The 26,073-nt window shown below is 44.3% G+C and overlaps 1 protein-coding gene across 1 annotated transcript in view; it reads right to left on the bottom strand.

Moving 5' to 3' along the window:
- Positions 1 to 14,012: 14,012 nt before the first annotated feature.
- The window catches only part of Hs3st1 (heparan sulfate (glucosamine) 3-O-sulfotransferase 1), a 32,077-nt gene continuing 20,016 nt past the window's right edge, over positions 14,013 to 26,073 (bottom strand). Inside the window, exon 2 of the mRNA XM_013508540.1 lies at positions 14,013 to 15,397. Coding sequence (XP_013363994.1) covers positions 14,356 to 15,291 — 936 coding nt within the window. The 5' untranslated portion in view covers positions 15,292 to 15,397 and the 3' untranslated portion in view covers positions 14,013 to 14,355. The remainder of the gene's footprint in view (positions 15,398 to 26,073) is intronic.

The raw sequence follows: 26,073 nt of genomic DNA, 5'->3' as shown, positions 1-26,073 counted from the left end.
TCTTGATCATCGGAGGAGCTCGGGACCTCACTGTTGCTGAGGTTGGCTGTGGTACCTTTTGGGGGAACTCTGATTCTTCTGAGCATCACTTCCTGGTTCCAGTGCAGATCCCTCAGCCTGCTAGCACAGTTCCTTCATCCTGCTGGCACAAACTTCCTATATTCCATGACTGACTTTTGGGCCTTCCCAGAGCAGATCCGTGAAACAGGCCTGCATGAGATATTATTACTGGCTCTAGGCCTTCAGCTGGACTCATCCAAGACATTTCTGTGGGATCCAGGCCGTCAGTTGAATTCCTTGGTCTTAGTGTGTGGACAGATTTCCTGCACTCTCTTGTATATCATTCTTTGGGTGACTATTATAAATAATCTTGTAAAATATGTGTCCTGTATTTTATTGTTCCCCTTGCAAAATATCCCCCAAAACCAACACAGATGGGATCTAGAGGCTAGAAAATATCATATAAACAATGCTTCTCCAGAGCTGCCAGGAGGAACAGATCTTTGCCAACTCTGATTGCAGCTCAGAAAGACTGATGTGGGACATCCAAATTTCATAAATGTAAAGCAAATTCGCATTATGGAGGGCACTGAGTTTCTGACGGTGAGTTACAGTGGCAATGGGAAAGCCATATGTGTTCTTTTATGGATTATCCTGAGTTTGTGGAAGTCCATTGATGAATCTGTTCCTTTACAAGAAGACATGCTGGTCCCTCATTGTTACATAAAGGATCCAAAGACAGCCTCTGTGTTCTGTCCTCTAAATTGTTTACATCTTCATAGGAGGCTGACACCTACCTCATCTCAAAAACCCTCCAGACCCAAATTCTAATTTTCACATGGTCAGTTATTTTAAACACAGCTAAAATAAGCCATTTGGAGCTGCCCTACTTTGCATGTTCCAGGAAATCTCACTAGACAACTGTTAAGCTAAGAAAGGGTCCTGTAATAATAAGTTTAGAAGAAGCAGTTGCTTCTCTTGGTAGCTCTCCATCTTGCTTCTGAGTGACATTGAGACACAAGCCCCTCTCTCAACCCCCTCTGCCTGAGAGTTCCTGGGCTCCCATTCTTTCCTGGACTGTTCTCCTCATGCCCTAAGCCCTAAGCCTCTGGATGGTGTACACTGGAAAGACTTCTCTTGTGTAACTTTGTCCAATGCCACCTTATAAGGCTTGTTAAGTTGTGTAGCCTCCCAAGATTATACGTTTTCCCCACCAGCCCTGATTCCATTGACCTCTCTATACTTAGGAGCCCCCACTAAGGGAAAACACCCAATGACCCAGGACTTATTTTAAGAAATTGCACTCATCAAAAGAATCTAACCAATCTCTAAGATATTGTTGTAATTCATTCTCTGCAGCTATGACCAGTGGGATATTTTATAAAAACAAGAGATTGGTTTGGCTCACTATTTTAAGGCTGCACTGACTTCTCATGGGGGCCTTTCTGCTGCATCATGACCTAGAGGGAAGCGTCTCACAGAGACAGAGCAAGCTGTTAGCTCACGTCTCCTTCTCTCTAGTGAAGCCACTAGTGTTGCTATGATGGTCCACCCATGAGCTCATCTTCTTCTATCTCTTCTCAAAGGCCCCCACTTGCAAATACCATCAGCATGAGCTTAGGGCTTACGTTTGCAAGTGCAATGGAAACTTTGGAGAAACACATTCAAAGCACAGAAGTTCTCAACCTCTCTTTCTATAAGACCATGTGCATTTGTGAAATTAATTCTATGCATGCAGTGAAATGTGGAATCTTACTTCCAACAAAGTAATAATTTTTTTCACTTGGTATCTAGAAGGAAGTAATAAAGTTTTTCAGTTGGTATCTAGAAGGAAGTTTTGTAGGAGACACTGATAACTCCTCAATAAGACCACTACCACATACGAACTAAACAAAAAAATGAAAATTTAAGGTCCCCCTTCCCATTAATTTATATTTTGTTTACTTTTAATAAAGCACATCTGCTTTTACCCTTTGAGGAGCTCATCTTTTTAGTAATTATTTTGGTCAGTTTGGTTAGCTATGTGCAACTCAGGATTAAGAAATTTTATCAAACAGAACTAATGGGACCACGGGTTAAGTTCCAGCCTGGAAATAGTTGACTGATGATGCTTTTCCCCAGAGGTTATGATGTTGAACATTTTACAGGTAAATTAGGAACAACATGATTTAGAGAGACAATCATGTTCTTCTCAAATGAGTGAAATTGAAAACTTTTCTGTACAGTTGTTGAAATTATGAGTGTAAATGACTTATTTGATTTGAAGCTAAGTCACAAGCCAGGCACACAAAAAATGGGTGTAATTATATTTGCTTCACATTTGCTTCAGCATGTTTATTTCTCATCTATAAACTGATGAGTAATGCATCAGTTGGAAACTGAAATTGTCATGCAAAAGTGAACATAGATTTGGTGCTTTTATAAAAATTATTTATGCACATATTTCAAAAGATTCAAGAACATGGTTGACTTACATGCAGCCACTTCCTTGTAAGTAAATACAGAGTTCAAAGACAGCCCAAGACTGAAGCTTTCCCCTTTTGAGGAGATATAGTTATAGATATACATATAGATAATATAAATATACAGGTACAGATTTTGTATGTGTGTTTGTATGTATGTATACACTGTATATTATATATAATTATATAATCATATGTTGCATATCATAAATAATTGAATGCAATATTACTATAAAATAGTTTATTATTTGTACTTATATAATTATATATATTAAGACACATACATAATTGTGTTAAAATATGTTACCTAAAATTACCCATTTTAATCCTTCTAAATACACAAGTCAAAGTTATTCACTACAGTCAAAATATGTATCATTACTATTTCTAAAACTTCTTCATTGCCCAAGCAATAGCTTTTAGCCTATTAAGTAGTTAACTGCTTATTGCCCGCACCCAGTCACTGGCGCTGGAATCTACTTTCTGTTTCTATGGATAACCCCATTCTAGAAGCTTGCTTAAGTGGACTCAGAGAGTATGTGTTCCTTTGGAACGTGCTTAAGTTTATTTTATGTTATATCTGAACACCATCACTACCCACTTCTGAAAATGACTCTATTACATGGGTCTGTCACAGATTTTACATGCAATTGTATGTTGATGTACACTTGGGCTGTTTACACCTCTTGACATCAGTAAATAAGAATGACTACATTTTAGCATCTATATGGATGTGGCTAAGGTAACCCTAGAACTTTAACATTCCTTAAGCACCCTTCTTTCTGGATGAGAGGGGAGGAGCTAAGTAGGATTCTGCATTTGCAGGGCAAAGCAACTGAATTTTAAAGGAATATCTTCAGTACAAATAAATAAAATTGGCAGCTAATAGAAAAATTCATCATCTTACATTTTTGGGAAACAGCTAGCAGCATTCTATTATCAAAAAAGGTAAATTTTCTTCTCATTGGAAACAATTTTCTTTTACATCTTTCTTTAAAAAGTGTCGTTAGCTGTATCCGCCATGTACAGAGAAGAAAGGAACAGAGGCCTCTCAACCTTTTCTTTTCATTATTTGAGTATTTCAGGAAAGCAGCATGACCTTCATTATCCTGAGAGTTCAAAAATTGCATTCATTTGCAACACAAAAAAAGAAAAATATGTTTTCCCTTCTCTCACTTCACTCCCCTGCCACTACTTCACACTTCTAGCTAGTAAATGCTAGTGTGATAGAATATTGTGATGAATATTTAAATGTGAAAAGATACATGAAAAGACGTTGCCATTAAGCCCCTTCAAAATCCTCACCCTCATTCCAAAGACACTTTTCCCATTGTTCCCAGTGCTTTGTGAAGCAGTTTTGGAAGTCTCTTTTCCCAAGTGTCTTTAGCTGTACTAGTGTGGCTGTCTCCATGTTCTGAATAGATTCAAAGGTTTACCTTGCCTCGTTAATTTGACCTTAGGGAAAAGCCGGAAGTCTCTCAGTGTCAGATACTTTGGAAGAGGTGGGCAAGGACCACCACGATGATTTTAGAACCTTGCCCTTTCATTAGCTATCAGTCATCGGCAGCATTCACCACCACGGTTTTGATCACGTCTCATAAAGACACTCCTGTGTGGGCTTTTTCCCACACTAAGCATATTTCCAATTTGAGTCAGACACTAACCAGGTGCTGTATAATTTAATTCAATTATGACATTCTCAGGAGGTAAAAATCAGATCCCACAGGTAAAGGCCTCCATCCCATATGACCATGCCCACTGCAGATGTCCACTGAAGGCTGGTGTCACCTGCATCTCTGGCCCATTGGCTGCAAGTTAAAGGTTCCTACCATCTTCTCCTCTGGTTTAGCAGTTCATTAGAACAGCTCACAGGACTCAGGAAAACAGCTTCCTTACTGGATTATGGGTTCATTATGGAAACATATAGCTCAGCAGCAGCCAGATGGCAATGATGCCCAGGGCACGGGCTAGGCTCCACAGGTGCTCTGAATTCCGTCCTTCTGGATCATAATGGAGACTTTCTCAGGGGGCTTTATTGATGAAATCACTGGCTATCAGTGAAAAACTCAACCTTCAGCACCTCTCTCCTTCCCCAGGGGAGTGCAGGGAAGGATAGGGCTAAAAGTTTGACTTCCTAGCTAGAAAGTTGGTTACCCTGGCAACAACCTACCATCCTTTGGCTGTGTTGAAGCTTCAGAGAAGTAGGATCACTCACAAAAATCAAATGAGGCTTGTTTTAAATAATCAAGGACTCTCTTACCACTTTTTTCTCTTAATACTTAGGAAAATCCAAGGGCTTATGGTTGCAAAACCAGAAACATAGCTGAAGACCAAACCATAGTATCTATTTCATAATATCTCCTTTAAGTTCACTAGTTTATGACTTTGATTTACATGAACATTTATATTTAGAGGCACAAAAAATCTTTTAGATTTCATAGGTATTAATCTTGACATTCATGTGATTTAATAGCTAAGGGACTATTCTATTGTCAGGAATGGCAGTCTCCAAAGAGGGTCCCCCAGTGAAGCACACCTGCTGGAGGAATATTCTGAAGGAATAACTGAGAAAAATTCTATTGTCAGTAGTGTATTCCCACTTACAGAACCCTTGAGTGGGTTCCTGCAAAGAGTATTACAGGAACAAAAAATAAACTCTGTGGAGTGTCTACTGTGTGCCTGGGTATGCTCACAACTTTCAAGATCCCCAGTTCTTTACATAAAAGTCTCATTCTCATTTAGCACCCTAGGAAACTGACCCTCCGAAATAGTTAACCAAATTTGCCCACTACCACCCAGATTCTAAGTGATAATGCCCGTACTTACAACCCAGTTTTCTTGCTGAGAAGATAAACAGATAAATAGAGGAAAAAATGTAAATCACAGCTGAATTGGCTACTTGAAGTGCAAATCAGAACTAGGTACAGTCTTTAATTGTGTGGAAAATGTAAATTGCTACTAAAGATAGAACCTCCAAATTAAGGAAAGGGGAAATAGAATCTGCCATGCATTTTCTTTGAATGCTATATGTAGATTTTAATATCCAATGCTAAATGTCTCAGTAACATTCTTTACTGAGTGACAAATTGTCCAAGAAGCTGGGTAGTTGGGCCAGGGTTTATGCTTTCAGTTTTCCAAGCTAATCCCACCCCACCACACACTTTGTTCTAAGTGTATGTTTTCACTGGTTTTGGTTGAGCTGTCCCCAAATTCAGAGGAAGCAATAGAGTACACATGCCTGCATTCTACATAGGGAACACGGGGCTTTGTGTAAAATCACTTCATCAGCATCACACATGATCAAAAGATTGGATTGAAAACTGTCAAATGCCTTAGGCCAAAATAGTTGAAATTACATAGCAGGCCCAAGGATTTATAATAATGATAACTTACATTGGTGTAATGGACTTTAATATTGTGAAAGCTTATACCTATATTAATAGCCCTTTTTAAGTATGACCAAAGATCCATTAAGCAAGTATTCTGTCCATTTTATTGTCAAAGAACAGTGAGGAATGCTAGTTAGTCTGCAAAGAGGGATCCCGTGAACCACCCCTCCTACTCCTCAGCACTATAGGGGGTGCTTTCCCACGTGGAGCCTGGGCTGGCCTGTTGAAACAATGGAGTGTAGCAATCATTTCTCTAAGCAGCATTTACATCTGCTACTTTGCTCTTTTGGAATACTGTAGAATAAATCATCCAATATAGAAAATCCCACCAATACCCCTAAATCAGCTCAAGCTGGGCACATGCTTGAGGGGAGAGATGGAGACTGCCTTGTTTTCAGTTGCTACTGTCATTCCAAGTTAGATACCAGTCAGTGACTAAAGAAGCTATACATCTGCTCAGGTCAGCCTTCGGATGACTTCCCCCTAGTCACTGTCTCTCTATAAATACCTGAACTCCAAGTAGCGCCTGCCCAGCAGAGCCCATGTAACCCATAGAACCACAGGGACTCGTAAATTGTTCTAAAAAAGACCACATTTGAGTGGTTTGTTATACACACATAAGTAACTGATATACCATATCTGCTTAGAGTTTATTGTTTCTCCCTCCACACCAAAGCACTACTAAATGAGGAACATAACTTTAATCGGCAACTCCCAGCTGAACTTCTGTCATGTGCAAGGCAGCGGAATCCATAATAAGAAACGGGCTTTTACTTGTGCTGCATGTGATGACCACAGACACATGGATCCACAGTGTGGTAGAGGGTAGAGTGGCTTCCAGGTTGGAAAATCTGGGAAAGATCGAAACCACCATGTTAACGCTCGTTATCTCTAAATTACCTTACATGAAGACTCTGGTTATTAAACAGTGCATGTGTATTCCTCGGGTAACACAAGCTGTGCATTTTCTCTGTTTTCAAGGGAGAGTAAGTCAAGATGGATGGGATGGTAAATAGATTTGTCTTTGTATCAGTAACCCATCACCTAACAAATTACTTCAAACTTAGAAGCCATATATACACATATATATTATAGTGAATGCTTAAATTAAACATTTATGACAGTAAAAGACACATTGTCATTAATCCCCCACAAGATACTCCCCCTCACTTCGAACACACCCATCCTATCATTTTTGGAACTTTCTGAAGCAGTTCTGGAGTCCTTTTCTGTGTCTTTAGCTGAGCTGTCACAGCCGTCTTGGTATCCTGAATCGATTCAAAATGTTTACATTTCATGGTCACTTTGACTTTAGGGGAGACCCTGAAGCCTCACAATACTTGACCTGTTGAATAGGGTGGATCTTGAGGACATAGTGTAATGGTACTTTGAGCAAGCCCATCTTTTCCCTGGATGGTATTAGCAGCAGCATTCACCGTATTTTTGATCATGGCTCATAAACCTACAGAAGAGAACTTTCAGAGTTGCTTCAGAGCCAATAATGATGGAAGAACTGTAGCTTGATGTCAAAGGGGAGTGTTTTTAGGAGAATTAATGGCACCACAATAATTTTTAAAGTTTAGACCTTCAGTGTATGTGTCGATCATCCCTTGTACATCTACGATTTAAGGCTGTTGGGGTCAGGTCCAAGCACACACTGGTTGCTCTGCCTTAGTCTCCCCTGCAACAATCAAGGTTTAAACCAGAAGTCTTTCTTATCTAGAGCTCTGGTCCATGCTGACAGGTTGTAGGAAAAACACAGTTCATTGCTATTACAGGATCGAGGTGTTTGCGTTGCTGTAGGATACTGGCGGGCGGTGCTCTCAGATGCCACTGGTCCTCACAGCCTTTCCTACGACAGCCTGTCTTGGCCTCTTCCTTATATTGAGGCCTCCAAAGCCCAAGAAAATCCCTCACCTCCCTCTCCATCTTTTCTCTCCTTTCTCTCTTTCGACAAGTATATTGATTCATATGTACATAAAGTTGCCTCATCTCGTCAGCATCAATAAATAGATCTAACCAGGAGAATAAATATCCCGTTTTATTTCCAAATTTGCTCGTATTGAAGGGGAGGTTTTTGTACAGGTTGTGTATGCTAAGGGGGTCATTCTAAAGTTTTGTCTACCAGTCTTCATGCTAAATCTACCTAAATTCTGGATCTCTATTCTTTATTGTTCTCACTAATGCCACGGGAAGTGTGTTGGAGAAGGGGTATTCTTCTGCATCAAAAGGAAGTATGCTTTCTGTCATTCAGCCAACACACGATTTTTTCCATCTACCTTGCTGTCTACTTTCTGTATGGCCAGGTACTGTGGAAAGACCCAGGACATTGTAATCATGAGGAAGAACATTCCAAGTGGAATACTTAGCATAGAAATAGAGATACAATGCCATGTACCATAAGAGGGAGAAGTGCATTCATTTTTTGGAATCCAGAAGTATTTCACAATGCTGAGGCTTGGCCTTGATGCACTGATAATATTTTGATAGTGTGATAAATCAAGAAAGCCTGTTTGATTATAATTTTAGCTATGGCTGTATGTGCCAGCTGATAATAAAAAGTCATTTTCGGCTGTCTCTTGTTTACCTAGAAGAGTTACAACAACACTACAAGTTAGTCCTATTATCTCATGAAATATAGAGAAAAGACAAAACTGTGAGGTTACTCTCAGGATCCATGTCCAAAAACAAAGCCTGAGATGGCCAGTCCCATATTCTTGGGAAAATCATTTACCAAGGATGAACTTGCAGGACAAACATGTGGTAATGAGGATATGGACAAAGTATGGCAAGTAACAAACAAGTATAGTTTTAGGAGAAGTCCAGCCTCAGCCTGGTCTCGAGAAGACCTCTAAGCATGGATGCACTACCGAGCTTGTTCTGCCCACAGGTTGGCCTGTTTGCCCCACACGCCTGCTCCCCACCCCACTTTAATGAGATGTTAGTCACGTGGTACTCACAGGAAAGTGGTTATAAGTTTCCAGGCATCTCCAGGCAAGGCACCTCCTGCTCACTAAGGATTCTCCTTCAGAAAATGGTCCAGCAGTGAGCCGTTAGCAGCCAGTCCTTCTGACAGGTGTGGGTCTGGACACTACCACAGAAAGTGGGATCTAGATAGAGCCCTACTAGCAATGTCTATCATCACATAGCTGGCACATAAGCGACAGAACAGACAGTGAGTCTTTGCTAACTGCTTCAAAACCAGTTGGTCTGCTTCCCATAGCTCCTAAATGCTTTTAAATCAGACAGCCACATTTACACTGATTTCTTAGTTCTACCTACTTCATTTCATTGAATTTTCCCACACACAGAGTAAAGTACCCACCCATTTTTATGGAAAAGGAGAAGAAGGCTCTGAGAACTGGAACCTCCAGCAGCATGATGAATAACTGAATTTCCACCCCAGTCTCCTGGCTCTAATGCCTTGTTCCTCTTTTTTTAACCCATCTCAGGAACTCAGACAAAATGGAGTAAAGATCTTAATGTCCAGGTAAAGAGCCAAAGGTATTTCTAATGTCAAAATACTTCAGACAAGCACTGAAAATAGATGATATCTGAAGCCCTGGTCCTCTTTCCTTGTTCTCCAGTGCAGGGCGCTCTGGTCTGGTCTGTAATGCGAGCTGAGATATCCTCAATGAGTTTTTCCAGGTAGGAGTATGTTTTCCTACATTCCTCTTTTATCAAGTCCCAGCTACTTTCAATTGAAGATCCTTTTCCATCCATCCTGTTGTCTGAACTACCTCGCATCCTGGATGCCTGCACGCATCCTACACAGGCTCTCCCTTATTGAGAGACTCATGCTTTACTTCTTTCTCCCCTAACACACAATTGGATGTACGGAAGAATATCAGAGCTAGCACATTAGAGAACAACCCCATTTGCAACCAGCAACGGCTCTGTCCTCACAAGCAAACCTTTTAATCGCTGAGTTTCCTCTTCTGTAAAATTAGTGTGCTATTTCCTACTTCTCCAAATGGTTATGTGGGTTAGAAGCAGCATATTTAAAATACCAAGCACTTAGCAGGTGTGTAATAAATGGTAGTTATTTTTATGCAACAGAAACACCTGCCTAGGAGCAGAAGACACATGGATGCCTGCTAAGTAAGCTTCCCACTCCCCACCCTTGGAAAGCAGCTGTCAAGGCCAAAAGTACCTGACAGGCAGGAGCTGCTCAATGCATTTAGTGCATAAGGCCTGCCTGCTAGACACAGTCTTCCCCGTATCTCCCCTACGTTCCTCTCCTCCCCATTGTCCTCAATTCCTCAGGCTGTCCTGACCCAGGATGACACCACCATTGTGTTCTGTAATTTGGCTCTGGAGCAATTCCTCCATAAAGCCTTCCTGGCAAAAGGTGGAGGACCACAAGTCAAGTACTCCGGTCAGAGCTCCTTATGACCTTTGGAAAGATTCTTCATCTCTTACTATTTCTGAACTAGTATTCTGGGAACAGTCTCTGCTATGCCTTACCTTTGTCATACTAGGTGGTCACTGCACTGTCCCTGCCCCTGGATAACTATGTGCTCAGAGTTAGCAATAATCCTTTCTTTCCGCTAAAAAATGACTTGGAGGCATGACAAACATGTGTGTGTGTGTGTGTGTGTGTGTGTGTGTGTGTGTGTGTGTGGCTAAAGCTTGAATCTAGGGCCTTTTCACTGAGCTACATCCCAAACCCTTTTTATTTTATTTTTTAGCTTGAGACAGAACCTTGCTGAAAGGATCAAACCTGATCTCCTCCTGACTCAGAGAGCTAGGATTTCAGGCATGTGCTGCGATGACTGAGTATGACCATCTCTTATCATCTGCTTCCTCCTCTCTATCACATGGCTGCTCGATTCATCCCAGGGAAATAGCTGGATTTGTGTCAGGCTGTGGAGCACAGCTGCTCTGCCCGGTCTGCGCACAGTGCAGTGAGTTTCCCTTCCCCTCCTAGCCCCTCTTTTCCTAAAAGGAAGAACAAACACTTAATGACTATGATTTCCTGTTGCATTTTCTTTTTGTCTTCTTACAGAATTAAGGCCATGTTTGGCACAGAGTAGGGACTCAAAAGGAAAAGAAAAAACAATGTTAATGAAAGGTGGTGACCTCTGGTTCCATCCATGTGAGCGAGGGACATGCTGAGCCCTGGTCTCTTTCCTCCTGCTCATCCCTTAGGCTGAGCAAGAGTCTTCCAGGGTAGAAGGAGCAAGGAGGCCTGTGAATCATCACTGTTCCTCATCTAGCCAATTTCCAGGCTGAATGCTGATAACCACAGCATGCTAACAGGATTTCAGCACTATCTGATTCTTGGAGGGAGGGGGCAGGTGCTGCTCTGATTCCGTAGCATCAAGTACTGTGACTGTTCCAACTCCCACACTCAGCTGCTCTCAGATGCCTCTCTGGAAGGACCCACCTGGAGGTCCCCAGGCTGCCCAGGGGCAGGAACCTTATTCCTTCCAGTTAGCAACTGTCTTTATTAGTAGAACTGGTGTTAGGCACATTCAGTGCTATGGTTTAAATCTAGAATATCCTCCCAAAGGTCTCATGGGTTCAGAGAGGCATTTTTGGAAGGTGAATAGATTATAGGGGTGCTGTGCTTGTTAGTAGATCATTCGTGGATAAATTCATAGCTAACTGTGCAGTCAGGCCTGGTTGGAAGAGCTGGGTCCCTGCAGTTGTGCCTTTGGGAAGTGTATCTCCCTTCCAGTACTCTTCCTTCCCTCTCTGCTTCTTGGGTACCATGAGGTGAGCAGCTTTCTTCCACCTGTCCTTAAGCCATTGCTGCCTTGGAGCCGGCTAGCCATGGACTGAATCTGTTGAACCATAAGCCAAATGAAACCTCTGCTCCTTTAAGTTATGGGTGTCGGTATTGTGTCTCAGCAATGGGAAACCTGACTAATACACTCAGGAAGAACCAAATAGCATCTGTCTCCAAAGTTGCCGTATTTCAGGATTACCAGAATGGGGCAGGATCTAATGCAGTATCATCTGAGTAAAACAGCACTAGGATGAGATCTAAACACCTGGAGGAAAGTCTGAAGCCCTGGTTTCTCATTCCTTTTACCACTGCAGTGACTAGCTGGGGTGACACTAAAGACAAATGAGTTGATATTGTCACTGAGATTCCTGATCCTCTTGCAATGGCAGATGTGCATAAATATTCCCTTAATCAAGACTTTATGTCCCCTAAGTCATTAGTGAATTAAATTTTCATCCACTGGTTATTTTACACTGGATCACGCCATTTTATCAACTATGCCAGCTCTTCTAGCTGCTGTATTGTGTTCCTAGTTCTAGTCCTCTTGTCCTCCATTCATACCCATCACCTCTGGCTCAGGTGGTCCAGGCTTAAACCATACCACCCCCGTTAGACAATAAGAATTCATAAGAGGTATAAGAAAGCATCTTCTTTTTGGCATCAGAGATTCTCCTTGGACTTTCTTTTTAGTTATTGTATTTTTAAGCAGTCTTTGAAACGATTGAACCTTTCTTGGCTCTCTCATTCTTCAGCTCTTAAATGACTATGGTAAAAGCAAGCTCCCACAATGTGCTGCAGAGGGAAGCACTCTGAGTATTGCAAAGTATGGCATCCACCAGAGGTCTGCTATAAATATTTCCCTCCTCCCTAGGGGAGATAGTGGGGAGATAGTGGGTTAATGACAACCTTAATGGGTTCTGAAGAGCAAGCATTCTTTCTGCTGTCCGTGCAAGGCCTGGGGTGGAACATGGGCCAGCCTGAGGTCAAGGCAGGCTGGGGCTGCAGAAACACAACCCAGGTGACTCACTTCCCTGATAAGACTGCTGAGGATAGGCAGGCTCCTTCTTGTCCTTCCTCCAGCTCAGCACAGTCTTATGGTGGAAGATTTTTAGCAACAGGGTAGAAAAGTCAGGTCAAGTCAGGAAGAACTGTCTCTGACCATGAGCTTTTCCTTTGAAGTTTAGAAACATCTGGGTAGAAATGAATAAATAAATAAATAAGTAACCTATGTTTCAGCTCTAAGTTGATTTCAAGTCCTGCCTTGTAGTCAATATGACCTTGGTCAAGGTCCTCATGTTCTTGTCCCTCTTTCTTCTTCTTTGAACTTGCCACAATAATTCCTTCATCCTGAGCTTGCCTGTGGAAAATGTTAGTGAGATCTTGGGTGTAAGAGACCATTAATAACAATGCTTCCTTCCCTTCCTGAGGATAAACTGTGCTAGGAAATGGTTTTGTTTTGCTTGCTGCCATTCTCTTTCTCATTGTAATGAATGCTTTATTTTCATAAGATAAAATAAAAACCCAGTGTATGCCACTGTACAAGGCAACCCTGCTGAGGAGTTCCTGATAAAGCTGCAGGCTGAGTGGATTTATGTGACCCACGTCGCTATGTAGGGGTGGGAATGAAACTCTCTTTTTGGGGTGCCAGTGCCAGGCTGCCTTATGCGTTGCCCTCAACTTGCCCCTTTTACTTCTTCACTTTAACTTTTGGGAGCTAAAAATATCTTTCACACTCAGGATTTCAAGTTTGGGCTTGATTTTGAAACACACACATACTTACATGTCAGTGAATATGGGATATATGTCCATAAATTCATATTGATCTTTTGGGACATAAATTATCAGACTAAGCAAAGGCTATAAGGCTATAAAGGCTATCCCTCCTGTTGGCTTTTCATAAGATCTAAACGACAGAGACAAACACACATTTTTGCGATTTTTGTGCTCTATTCAACGTGGCTTTCTGGAGATCAGCTAGCTCCTGAGGTACAGTATGCAAACTCAAGATCATTTTGAAAGCCAGAGATTTAATCCTGCTAGTGGTGGATTTTGTTCATTACTGAAATCAGAACTATGTGCAAATGCTCTGAGAGGCAAAGTTAGATCACAGAGAACTTCTTGCTAGTTTCATCTGCTTCTCTATCCTTAATTTCTCCTAATCTGAGTTTTTACAGAGGGTTAAAATCTACATTCTGGGTTGTATTTGGAACAGATAAAACCATCACCTCCAAAAATAATAAGGAATCTCAGGGAAAAGAAATCTTCCAATGCAAGGAAAAAATAAATCTAACCAGCACAGCGAGACATTAAAAATTAAAAGAGCAGCTCAGAAAGGAGAGGCCAGAGAGAGGACCATAAGAGCCATGAAAAACATCTTCCTTTCAAGTAAGAAGATAGACACCGAAATAAGTGCAACACAGCTAGCTATTTTGAGTTGGGGGCAAGATAATTATATTCAAAAAAAGACAGCGTCTCCAGAAAAATCTTTTTTGTTTTTCCCCAGTGAAATAGTTTTAGTTCCTTCATATAGAGACATATATTACACAATGTTAACAACCATGAAAAACAATACAAAATGCCCTCCATTTAACAAGTAGAAAAATATAACTAGTATATATGGCAATTGTGAATCTAATACTGTACAGAAGTAATTTATGGATTTTACAAATAAATTATAGTTTAAATGCCCTTTTTAAAATTCTTTTTCCCCCCCTAGATATACAGCAGAAGTTACAACATAGGAAAGGTCCCGAGCCTCACTTCTCAGAAATCAGTGCCAGTCAAATGTTCTGCCCACGAGTTCGAAGAATTTCTTATTTGGCTCATGAAAATACTCGTGCAGTTTATTGAGTAGCTTGGGGTCCACTTGCGGGTGCGCCCGGCCTTTGGACTCGTGTAAGCAGCGGTCCCGGCCGCTGTCCCGGAGGCAGTAAAAGCCCTTGGTTTTGTTAAAGTAGAAGTTCGAGGCGTTGATCTGGGGGGCCAGCCGGAGGAACCTCTCGACCTTCTGGATCTCGGGGAAGGGGTCCCTGATGAGGCGGTCACCGTCCACGATGTGGATGCGGCGCAGGGGGAAGAAACGCAGCCAGTTCTGCATGTGAGCGTGGTAGAGGCTGCGGTTGAGCGCCTTGTAGTCCACGTTGAGCCGGCCGTCGCGCACCAGGAACTCCTCGATGGACGGGTAGGGCTTGTGCTTCTGCATGTGGTTGTAGAACACTTGGGTGTAGTCGGACAGCACTCGCTCCGACGGGTCCCGCAGGATGAGCAGCAGCCGGATGGCCGGGTTCATGCTGTGGACGCGCTCAGGCACTTTGGGCGAGGTGAAGTAGGCAGGCGTCTTCTCCACCGTGAGTTGGTGCGGGGAGGAGAAGGGCATCTGGCTGAGGTACCAGCCCAGGCCCAGGCTGTAATGCTCCTCCCAGTCGAAGAAGTGTACCTCGTTCTCGGCGGCAGCCACGTCGGGGTGCAGGCTCAGCATCTCCAGCAGCGCGCGTGTGCCGCCCTTGCGCACCCCGATGATGATGGTCTGGGGCAGCTGCTGCACAGAGCCGTTGGCGGCCGCAGAGCTTCGGAGGTCATCCTGCAGGGTCCCGGCTTTCCGCAGCAGCTCCTGCTGGCTGGGCTCCGCCCCCGGGACGGCAGGGCGGGAAGGCACCAGCTGGGACTGCGCCACCAGCAGCACCGCGCCCAGGAGCAGCGCGGCCATGCTGGACACCTGGGGGCTTCACTGGGCCTCGAGTCCCAGGGGCATGAAGGGCCGCGCAGGCAACACCTCCGGTCAGTGGCTCATGGGCGTCGTAGGCTGCCAATTACTGAGGAAAGGAAGGGAGAAAATATTAGCCCAAAATGTGCAGGCTGGTGCAACTGCTGTGGAAATCAGTGTGGAGATTCCTCAAAAAGCAAGGATTAGAAGTCCCATTCGACCCAGCTACTCCCCTTCTGGCTATTTTCCCAGAAGAAATAAAAACATCTTACCACAGCCATACGTGTACACCCATGTTTACAGCAGCACAATTTGTAAGAGCTATATCTTGGAAACAACCCAAATGCCCATCAACCAAGGAATGGTTAAAAAAGATGTGGCATTTTTATATGATGGAGTACTACTTAGCCATAAAGAAGAATAAACTAGAGCCTTTTATAGGGAAATGGATGCAACTTGAGACCATATTCATAAGTGAAATAAATCAGATGCACATGTATAAACACTGTATTAGCTAACCAGTGTGAGATATTGACAGAGTAAATAAGGTCTAAGATGTAAAAATACATATTGTGAAATGGGAAGAAATTATTTAAGAGGGAAAAAGGAGCTAAGATGGGAGAAAGGGGAAAGAAAGGAAGAGAAACGGGGGAAAATGCAAGTTAACGATACTGTTAGTGTCACTTAGTTCACCGATGAGGTTTGTGCTAGTACTGATTGGAGAATTTCTTATTCTCATATCTTGTACTCTGAGTAACTACTTTGAAGATGACAATATGCAATGTATTCAGTCTTGTTATGCTCCTATTATTGTTATAAAATTCTGTTTACCTTTTTTCCATACAATAAAAAATAATTTTAAGTGTACAGAAGCAATCCAGTGGGTAGCTGCAGTCTTCCATGCATTCACCTCCCTGGGCTACTTCCTTATTTTCTTTATTCCCCAAAGCAGAGGGGTGGCAAGCATTTTGTTTCTGCTGCTGTTATTTTGAGACAGGGTCTCTCTGTATAGCTCAGGCTGGCTTCCAACTCTCGATCCTCCTGTCTTGGCCTCGCAAGTGCTGGGATTACATGTGTGTACATCACGCCCAGTGCGTGACAAACATGCACTATAAATGGTTAGAGAGTAAATATTTTAGTCCGAGTGGGACATATGGTCTCTATGGCAACTCCAATTCCAACAGCGCTGTTACAGATCTAACTCAGCCAGAGACAATAGACAAAGGAAAGGAAAGGGAGTGGTTATATTCCAGTCAAACTTTGTTTATGGACCGACTAGTTACATGTTTAGCTTTCTAGCCACACAAAAGCAGGGCCAGGTTTACCCTATCAGCCAGTTCATCAACACCTGCTATGCAGAAAAGGGTTGGCAAAGGGCTTTGCACCGCAGCAAGCATCCATGGAATATCGGGCCGCCCGTGCCAGAAGGGCAGGTGACAGGAGCAGCTTTTGTTTTTGTACTCCTCGGTGCTCCTGATCTGTTAGGGCGGATGAGTTTGGGTGGAAGAGTGAATGGCTGGCCCCAAGTGTTCACTCAGCATCCAACTCCAGCCACGGCTCATTTGGGACAGCACGGTTCCTAGCAACATGATCTGGGTTTGGACAACACGTGTGGGCCGACGGGGCAACATGCCAGACCCAACCTTGCTGCGAGAGGCCTTGCGCCTCTGCCTAGTCTGTCACTATAGGAAGAAGGTGCCTTGGCTAAGTACTGTCTCAGAGGAGGATGGGAGAGACGTGTGGCAAAGTCTTCCACCCCAAGGCCACTGCCTGCAGCACAACCTTCCTTGCTCTGGAGGGAGAGCACAGAACTGTGGCTTAGGTGACTGAGTTTTCGTGTGGGTCATAGTGCAGCATGAATTGTGCAGATGTTAACGAACGCAGCAGACAGCAGCGGGGTGATGTGCCTGATGCCTGTAGTTTAGGTAGGGTACTGTGAAGGCACATGTTCACTCACTTGCCTGAACAGGTCGGGAACATCTTCCCAGCAGAGGAAATGATGAGAGTGGGCCCTGAGAATGAAAGGGCTGAGGTTACCAGAAAGAGCAGAAAGCCTCCCTGTGCACGAAGCTTTACTATTTATAAACTGGCTCATGGTTGCCCTTCAGATCATCAGCAGAACCCTACCCTGCAAAGCAGGAAGGCAGGGCAACTATCACCCCAGATTTGTAGAGGACAGTCTTACCTAAGGACAAACGTTTAGTCCATTTTAGTTTTTTCTTGTTTTGTCTTTTTGAGACAGGGTCTCGCCATGCAGTTCACGCTGGCCTTGAGCTCACTTTGTAGCCCAGGCTGGTCTTGAACTTGCAACAATCCTCCCTATCCCAAATGTCTGAGATTGGTCACATCTACACCATAAAGTCCTTCAAGAACACATGCACTATTGGCCTTGATGTCTGAGCTTCCCAAAGACAGAGAAACGGCTGATGCTTTCTAGGAGGGGTACACAACAACCTGTGCCTGACACCCTCCGACAGAAAGGGGACAGGAAGCCCGTGTGTAAGCTATCCCTGTCTGCACACATGAAGGAAGTGGCTGCAGACAGGCCCAGCATGGGGACTGTAAGGCTTACAAACCCAGTAAAAATCTTCTCCATCCAGAGGACTCATTCTCTTTTGCATAACAGGTTTAAAATTTACCTGAGTTTAAAACTCGTCAAAAATGTGTAAACAAAGAACAAAACCTGGGGCTTCCATATTGGGTTGTCTGCTTTGAAAAATGCAAATTACAAAGCAAGCATCTAGCCAGATGGATAGATAACTCTTAAGCACCACAGTACCCCAAGAGAAGGTCTTGGGGAGGGAAGCTTTTGCGGAAGAGTGGCCAAGCAAGATGTACGGTTGGGTTGGTACTGCTCAGTGTAAGGGTCAACTATAGGTTTCAGGATGTTTCAGTCAAATTTCTCTTCTTCCCTGGTTGCTCATTTGCCTTTACTAAAGGACTGGCGGTACTTTCCTTTCATACAAGTGCTGTGTGTGTGCCTGGCTCCGTGTCGCCATGGTGCGCATGTGGTCGGGCTGACGACAGAGTAGGGAGTCACCTACTACACCCTGGTGCGTTGTGCTGTGTGGTAGCCACTGCTGCCCTCCTGTCAGAGGGCAGCATCCAGACATGGGAAACAACAATCACACAAAGTGTTCCACACCTAAAGCACAGCGGCAGAGGCCAGGGCGGAAATTCATATTGTCCTACTCTCCTACTCTTTACACTTCAACATGAGCCGTTCCAGTTATGTCTAAGATTCCTCCTGAAAGGCGAATTAGGAGCAGACAGCAGAGAAGAAACTAAATATAGTTTATCCTTCACAGCAAAAAAAAAGAAAAAGAAACTGGGCAGTTAGTACTTTCAATTCCTTGTTTCTATTTTAATACTTTCCAAAAATAAATTTACTGATGTCTAAACCTTTTTCCATTCCGAAAACATCTGAGGTATACGGGGCAAAACTAGCTAAAGTCTTCTGGGCACACATGACATATTTATTAAATGTGGCATGCATGCGTATGGAGCTGTATGTGTGCATGTGTGCCTACAGATGTGCACATGGGAATATACATCACACAATATATGTTAACACATGTAGTGTTTAATATATGTAACATGCACATAGGCAGTGCCACTGGGAACCAACTCCTTTGAGTAATTGGGAAATCTGGACTTCCTGGTGGAATAGCCAGAGTTTCTGGGGCTTTCAGTAACATTCTCAGAAAAGAAAAGACCCTCCAGTTCAGATGAACTTATAGTCAGTCATCTGGGCCACCTGGACCTTGGCTTTGAAGCAGGGAAGTAAAAGAGAGTGCTTTGGTCCTTGCCTCTGGTTTCACAAGGAAGGACAGCCCAAGATGACTGGCCTGAGGCTGTCTAGGAACTCCAGCCTGGGACCTTTGGGTACTGAATTCCGAGCCTCTAATCTGGCTTCTAAGGAAGGCATTTCAGTATAAATAATGACAGTGCTGTAGGTTCCCAAAGAAGAAAGACCCAGGTAGATGTGTCCAGCTGTGTCATTTCTTGGCCACCAAGCCAGGAGGAGCTGACACATGGGTACATGAAATATAACAGCAAACTCCTTCTTCCCTTCTGCACAGTAGATGGGTCAGAAGCTACTGCCCAGTTCTGCAGTGCTAGTTCTGCTTCTAGTGTTGCCTTTAGTCTTAGTGCTATAGACTCTCTTAGCCTCAGTTTACTCATCTGTAAAATGGCAACATGTCTACCTGCCTCAAAAAGTTCCTTTGAGACTGAAAAGAGACAGTATGTCCTGGGTTGTCCAACAGATATATAATGTGAGCATATTTGAATTTGCCAAGAGCCATATTAAAAAATATGTAACCCAATATATGCAAAGTATTCATTGCTCTAACATATGATCAATATACAGATTTAATGAGATATCTGGCACTGTACCGTGCCTAGGAAATCCGGGACTGAATGTGTATGTTCCTCCTCTCAGCGCAGCCCCCACCCCCCGAGGCTTGTGCCCACCCAGGTGGTCAGCACAGACAGATGGCACTGACCAGAGCCACAGATTTCATTCTAAAGCCACTTTGAAACTTTTTTTTTAAGTTTTCTTTTCTTTTTTATTTTTCATTACTGGCCCTTGAGCCCCAGGGCCTTTGAGGTTTGAGCCCAGGGTCTTCATACTGAGCTACATTCCCACATTCCTAGCCTTTGCTTTTTTTTTAAAAGACGGGGCATCACTGAGTCACTAAGTCGCCCAGGTTGGGATCTAACTTATGAGCCTCCTCCTGCCTCAGCCTCCCAGGGAGCTGGGATTGCAGGAGAGTGCCCCATGCCCAACTCCGAAAGCTCTTTCTGCATCTCCAGAGTCCTTCCCCACTCGAGAAGAAGAAGGAGAAGGACGAAGAGGACAAGGACAAGGACAAGGACAAAGACAAGGAGAAGAGTTCCTGGGCAGGAAAAGGACCAGGAAGGCAAGTGTGAACCTGCAGTCAGCAAAAGTAAATTCTCTATTCTCCCTCACAATAAATTCATTATTCTCTCCCAAGAAATAAACCAGGTAACGCTGAACACACGTCACCTTAAGGAAGTCTGGAGCCTACAGCTGTTCAGGCCGAGCACATGCAGTGCTCTCCTGTGTCTGGAGCGGAGGCCTTGACCCTTGACAGAACAGGGACGGCCCCCTTCTGGGACTCCTGCTGTTCTGCACACCAAGCTGCCCGCGCTCCTCACAGGAACCCTGGGGAGAACTAAGGTCACTACAGGACAGGCAGGCTGAGCGATGCAGTGCTGAGTCAAACTCAGTCTGAGTAGGCAAAGCCAGGGCCTCTACTTTCCCTCCTCGGCAAAGCCCGGAGTTAGCGTGCAAGCAGTCAGCAGGCCTTGTGGGCTGATTCTTAACCGAGAATTCTCTGCGTCTTTTTTGGTAACTGGGCCCCTTGGTCTGATTCTTCTGCTCTGTTGAACAATCGTTCCTGCTACCAATTCTTGGAGGAGGCACAGAATTTCTCTGCAGGCCCGGCTTTCCTAGAACGGGCACAATGAGCCCTCTTTCCTTGGGTAGAACAGCCCACAGGTGCCAAAGGGAGAACCAACCACCTCTCACTTCCTGTTATTAAGAGCTGGCTGGTTTCTGGGTACTGCAGGGCCAAACCAAGCAGAGTTCCAAGAATCCCAAAGACAGGAGTTCTGTCAGTGTCAGTGACAGCGGGCATCCTGGGGCCCACTGTCAAGTTGCTGACCACAGGCACGGTAAAAGAACCCAAGGGAGAAGCCAAGGGATCTTCCAGATGGACGCTACTCTTAAGCTTGGAGGTGAATGCAAACTCCTTTCCGGGCTGGGGAGGGCCCTAGAATGCAGCCCACTGCCCTTCAGGCCTTTGCGCTCCATCAGCCAAGCTCAGGTTCACTCGCTTTTCTGTCCCTTCGGGCCAGCCAGGGTCATCGCAGCTTTGGGCCTCGCCCAGGTGCTTTCTCTTTCCAGGATGCCACGCCCTGGGGTTTCTTAGGCTGCCTCTGTCTTGTCATTCAAATGTTACTTCCAATACCAGCTTTGCTTAGAGCCTGAGCCCACGCTGGGCCTCCCATCACGCGCTCTCACACAGTCGCATTTCACAGTGCTGCTATACTGCGCATGCTCACTACGTGCGTGGCCGCCAAACAGCGCTCCCTGTGGAGCCTCCTTGTGAGAGGCCGGTCTCCCTCTGCGGCACCTCCAACGCCCAGCACCCCTGACTTCCGGTGCACGTAGGTACTAGAGACCCATTTGCCCCAGAGACTTGTCAACTGCAGTGAACTGCAGAGACCCATTTGCCCCAGAGACTTGTCAACTGCAGTGTCAACTGCAGGTAGGTCAGTGGCTAGGGGTTGCTGGGAAAAGCCCTTCAAGAAAGAAGAACTTATTTTATCTTCAATAAAGACTTCCGTCAAAAGGTAGTCTTCGTTCCCTAGAGATTCTAGCAGAGATCAGATGTTGGACGGGGTACTCAGCATTTCCAAAGGTGATTGGAGAAGATCACCTGAAAGTCTAGAAAATGTTTTAATTAAAAAGGAGGGGAAGCTATGAAATCACCCTTCAAAACTATTTGAATTTTTTTACTTAAGTCTCCTTGTTATATAATTCACACCTTGACCTAGATTTCAAATGTAATTAACTGTAATATATTCTCTCAGTCTCCACACTGGAACTTATTCATGGATCAAATGAAGTAACTAGAATATTTCTCAAGAGGTAAACCAAGCACATCGGGAGCAGTGGTGACTGTCATCCCTCTGTCTACAGGACACAGTCACGGCTGCCCAATGAGAGGGATGGGGACGCAGCTGGTACAGACAAGGATCTTCTCTACGGTGACGCGGATGATCAAAACACCTGGACACAAGTAGTTTTCGGCTTTAACAAAAGAGATGGAAAAGAAGAGCTTGCTTACTGAGCACCACCCAGGTACCAGGCAGTAAGCACTTGCATATAAATTCCCTCTTCTAAGACTTGCAGCTCTACTGAGAGGTGGTTGTTTTCATTTTATTTTATATTTGTAAGCAGTGAAAAGGTGGTGAAAAGTAGGCCAAAAAAAAAAAAAGAGCTTTTATAATCAGACAGATTCAAGTTGGAATTCTTATAGCTAGCCGACCTCAGAAAAGCTTTTTCCCTCTTAAGGGCTGTGTGACACTTTACAAAATAAGCTTAAACCTTCTTCTTACAGGTGACGTCATGATTAAATAAGGTCACACATGCTAAGGATCCAGCACAGTGCCTAGTACCCAATAGATAGTCAACTAACAGGAAACGGCCTGCCTCTGTCCCCTTGAAAGACTTGGAAACTCGCTGTTAGGGTTAAATGACCTCCCCAAAATCATAGCACCAGGAAGTACTGTGTCAGAACCAAAATTCCATGGACCAAGTTCAAAGCCCTTTGTGTATTTTTTCCTCCTTTGAATGGTACTGTTTCCCCACGGGGAGTGGGGAGTGCATTCCCAGCAGAGGGAGGAGCTTGCACAAAAGCGTGATAAGATAACAGAAAGTATGAGATCTATTATACTGTTACGCAAAAACTGCTTCTTTCCAAGCATCCCAAGGTGTGGAGTGATTTAATTTTCTGGGTAATGACAGTTTGAATAACAGAACTGTCATTTTTTTTTTTTATGCAGCTGAAATTCTGAGCAATCAAAAGTGTAAGATTATTTGCTTATCTTTTAGAGTCAAAAAATGTCTTCACGCTTGTCTCTGCATTATTATTCTTTTTTTTGTCTTTTTGAGACAGGGTCTCGCTATGCAGTTCAGGCTGGCCTTGAGCTCACTTTGTAGCCCAGGCTGGCCTCGAACTCACCAGATCCTTCTGCCTCAGCCTCCTGAGTGCTGGGATTACAGGCATGCGCCACCACACCCAGTTCTCTGCACAATTATTTAATCGCTGCTGTGGTGCCAAATTTCCATCCTCCACAGGTCATCTTGGAAATCAAGAAACAGGAAGCAGATTTAGCTTGTGCCTGTCAGTCTGTGAAAGGACACTGATATTCCAAGATCTGCATAGATATTTATTTCCTTAAAACTGTCTATACAAACACAACACTTCAACGAACATTGACATTCACTGTGGTTTGGTGCTGTGGTAACTTCCGTGAAGTAGCATGAGGTGGGAAGAACTCAGGGTAGAAAGGAACAAGGAAAGGGTTCGTTCACACAAGTGCTAATAAGGTTCCTTGGACCACATTCACCATATGGGAAAACAGAAGTGTGATCAACCCCATTTTACCACTGAAAAAGATAAACACTCTTGGAAGGAAGCTCTACTGGGTAAGCTATGTCCCCTTCAATCCTCAGCAATGCTAGGAGGTACACCTTTGCAAAGGGTTAGCTGAATAATAAACACAGCTCTGCGGTATTATAGACAGCTGTTAGGTAGACATATTCTAGGTAGTCAGATAGGGCTGGGCCCTGGAGGGAGTTAGTGCAGAAGATAAGAATGCATTACAACTGTGGCTGGAGGTGCATCCTTTGAAGCTCAAGCCTCAAGATAAAGACAGAATGATTTGCATGCCTCCCCAAGGAATAAGCAATAGACTCTAATTGGCATTATCTGGTGCAATAAAGTCTAGATAGACATAAGTCACCCAGGTGGATGACCAGGATCTCCTGATTCAGCTTTTCCTAAAAAGATCCTTATTCTTTCCAAGTACGCTTGCTATGTGACTTGCACTGGGTCAATATCATCTAAGCGGATATAGTTGTGATCTTATTGATTGATCATAGTTTTGTGCCATGTTGTACCTACCTCGTAATTTTGTGCCCACCTTGTGATTTTGCTCTATAAAACTTTCTTTGGCAATCCACTTCTGCCTACCCCACCACCTCTCAGAGGCAATGTCTCTCAAGTAATATTTCTTACTCCTAACCCCTGTTGTTCCTTAGAATTCATTCTTTGACTTTGAGGAGCAAGAATGTGGCTTATCTGACCTCTAGCAGGTTGGGAGTTACATGTTCTTTCCCCTATGTCAGGCAGACTGAAGGGAGGAGATGTCCATACAGGCCAAGAAAGGTAGCTTGCTGTTCTTGCCAGGGCAGGATTTGGGACCGGAGATTTACATCTCAGTGTCCTCTTGGAGCCTCTTAGTGCTCCATGACAAAAGGAGAATGCCAAATGCACCCTGCTCTGTGGTGTAGCCTGACTTCAACCTGCAGGACATTATTCTCCACACTGGGTAGAAGAGGAGGCCCAAGAATCCGGATAGGCAGCTCAGAGGGAGGTGCCTCTTGCTTCCCTCCCAGGAGTCCGGGCTGCATGTTGCAATCACCAGGCGCAATGTTGCACATCGTCTACCTGAAGAGCTAATTGGAAAGGCTGATTTTATTGCAGGAGGTCTGGGGAGAGACCTTAGCATCTGCATTCCTAAGAAGTTTTCAGGGAAGCCTATCTACCCACCCACAGTCCTGGGAATGAGTTTGGAATGTGGACACGCATTCAGATTCTGATTATCTTAGTTTGTAGGAGTGTTCTCTTTGTCTTTCTCTCTCTCTCACTCTCCCTTCCTTCTTTCCTTCCTCCCTTCTTCTTTCTATCTCTGTCTTTGTCTCTCTCTCTCTATCTTACTGGGGTTGAGATAGTTTTTATTCCAGGATTAAAAACAACTGTGGTAGACAACAAAGCAGTGCTTGGTCTGGTCACAGCGGTGCTAGTATGGGAGCGAGGGCATGGGACGGGTGATGCTGGAATTAACAGAGCATTTCAGCCAAATATCCAGGCTTAGATCTCAACTCTAATTTAAAACCCACAGAACAGCCCCCAAAGTCCAAGCCCGAGCTCAAATACACTGGCCCTGTATATTTATTGCAAGGATTAAATGCAAGAACATATCCGAATACTCAGGGCATTGCTACACTGTCTGAACCATGCCAAGTCTTCAAATCATGGTAGCTATTTTTGTCCCTAAAAAAGAAAAAGTGCTGAATGGTATAAATGGGATTCAGGGATGATAATTAGTCAAACGCAGTTGTTCACAATGCAAAGTACTGCAGTGAGTCAACCAGACAGAGGCACAAGGAAGAAAAGAAATGACACAGGAAACTAAGCTTGCTGTGTGTTTTCAGAGGGACGTGAGGCAGGGTCCTCATCCTGAATGAATGACCAGCAGCAGGTGAAGCCGTGGTGAGCCCCGGCCAAGGAGGTGCTGCTGCTCCTTCTCTTCAGTGTGCTTCATCTGTGTTGCTGGGCACCGAAGGCAGCTGTGACCTAAATAAATCCTTCATTAGACTCAGAAACACACCGGCGCAGGCAGCGCAGGGCTGAGCTCTGTGACAGGAGGGCGGACAGGGCCTCTCCTGTTACTCGGTGCAGATGAGTGGAAACAGGCCCTGCTGCAGACGGGAGGGGGAAGTAGTGATGCTATAGCCCACTCTGCTGTGCATGGCTTTGGTCCCGCCCCAGAGACAACTCACTCTCTGCCGGCTGCTGCTTGGATGCAGGAGCCTCGCTGGCTGGGGCGGATGGGTGTCAGTCATCAGATGAAATCCACATGTCTCTCCAGAAATGCCCCGGAGAAGACAGGGCACAAGAGGTCAAAGGGCCATCTGTCACCTTATTCTGCCTTACTATTTTTCAGAAAGGGAAACTGAGGTAGGCATAGAATGGGAACCGAAAGGTCCACTAAATGGGTTCTACATTGGCCAGGATACCTAGGCCTGCTAATTCCCACACCAAACACATGGAGATCTGTACTTCTTTTTGGTCAGGACTGGGGAGATTAGAACGGTTTGCAGCTGGAAAAATATCCATGCAAACCAAAGTACGTTAGTCTGAACCTGGATGGACAAAGGTAGAGGAAGGCCCTGTCTGAGTT

The sequence above is a fragment of the Chinchilla lanigera genome, unplaced genomic scaffold, assembly GCF_000276665.1.
Source record: "Chinchilla lanigera isolate Chin_1 unplaced genomic scaffold, ChiLan1.0 scaffold00148, whole genome shotgun sequence".
Lineage (NCBI taxonomy): Eukaryota > Metazoa > Chordata > Mammalia > Rodentia > Chinchillidae > Chinchilla > Chinchilla lanigera.
Note: the sequence above shows the minus strand (reverse complement) of the source record. Positions and strands in the feature narration are given on the sequence as shown.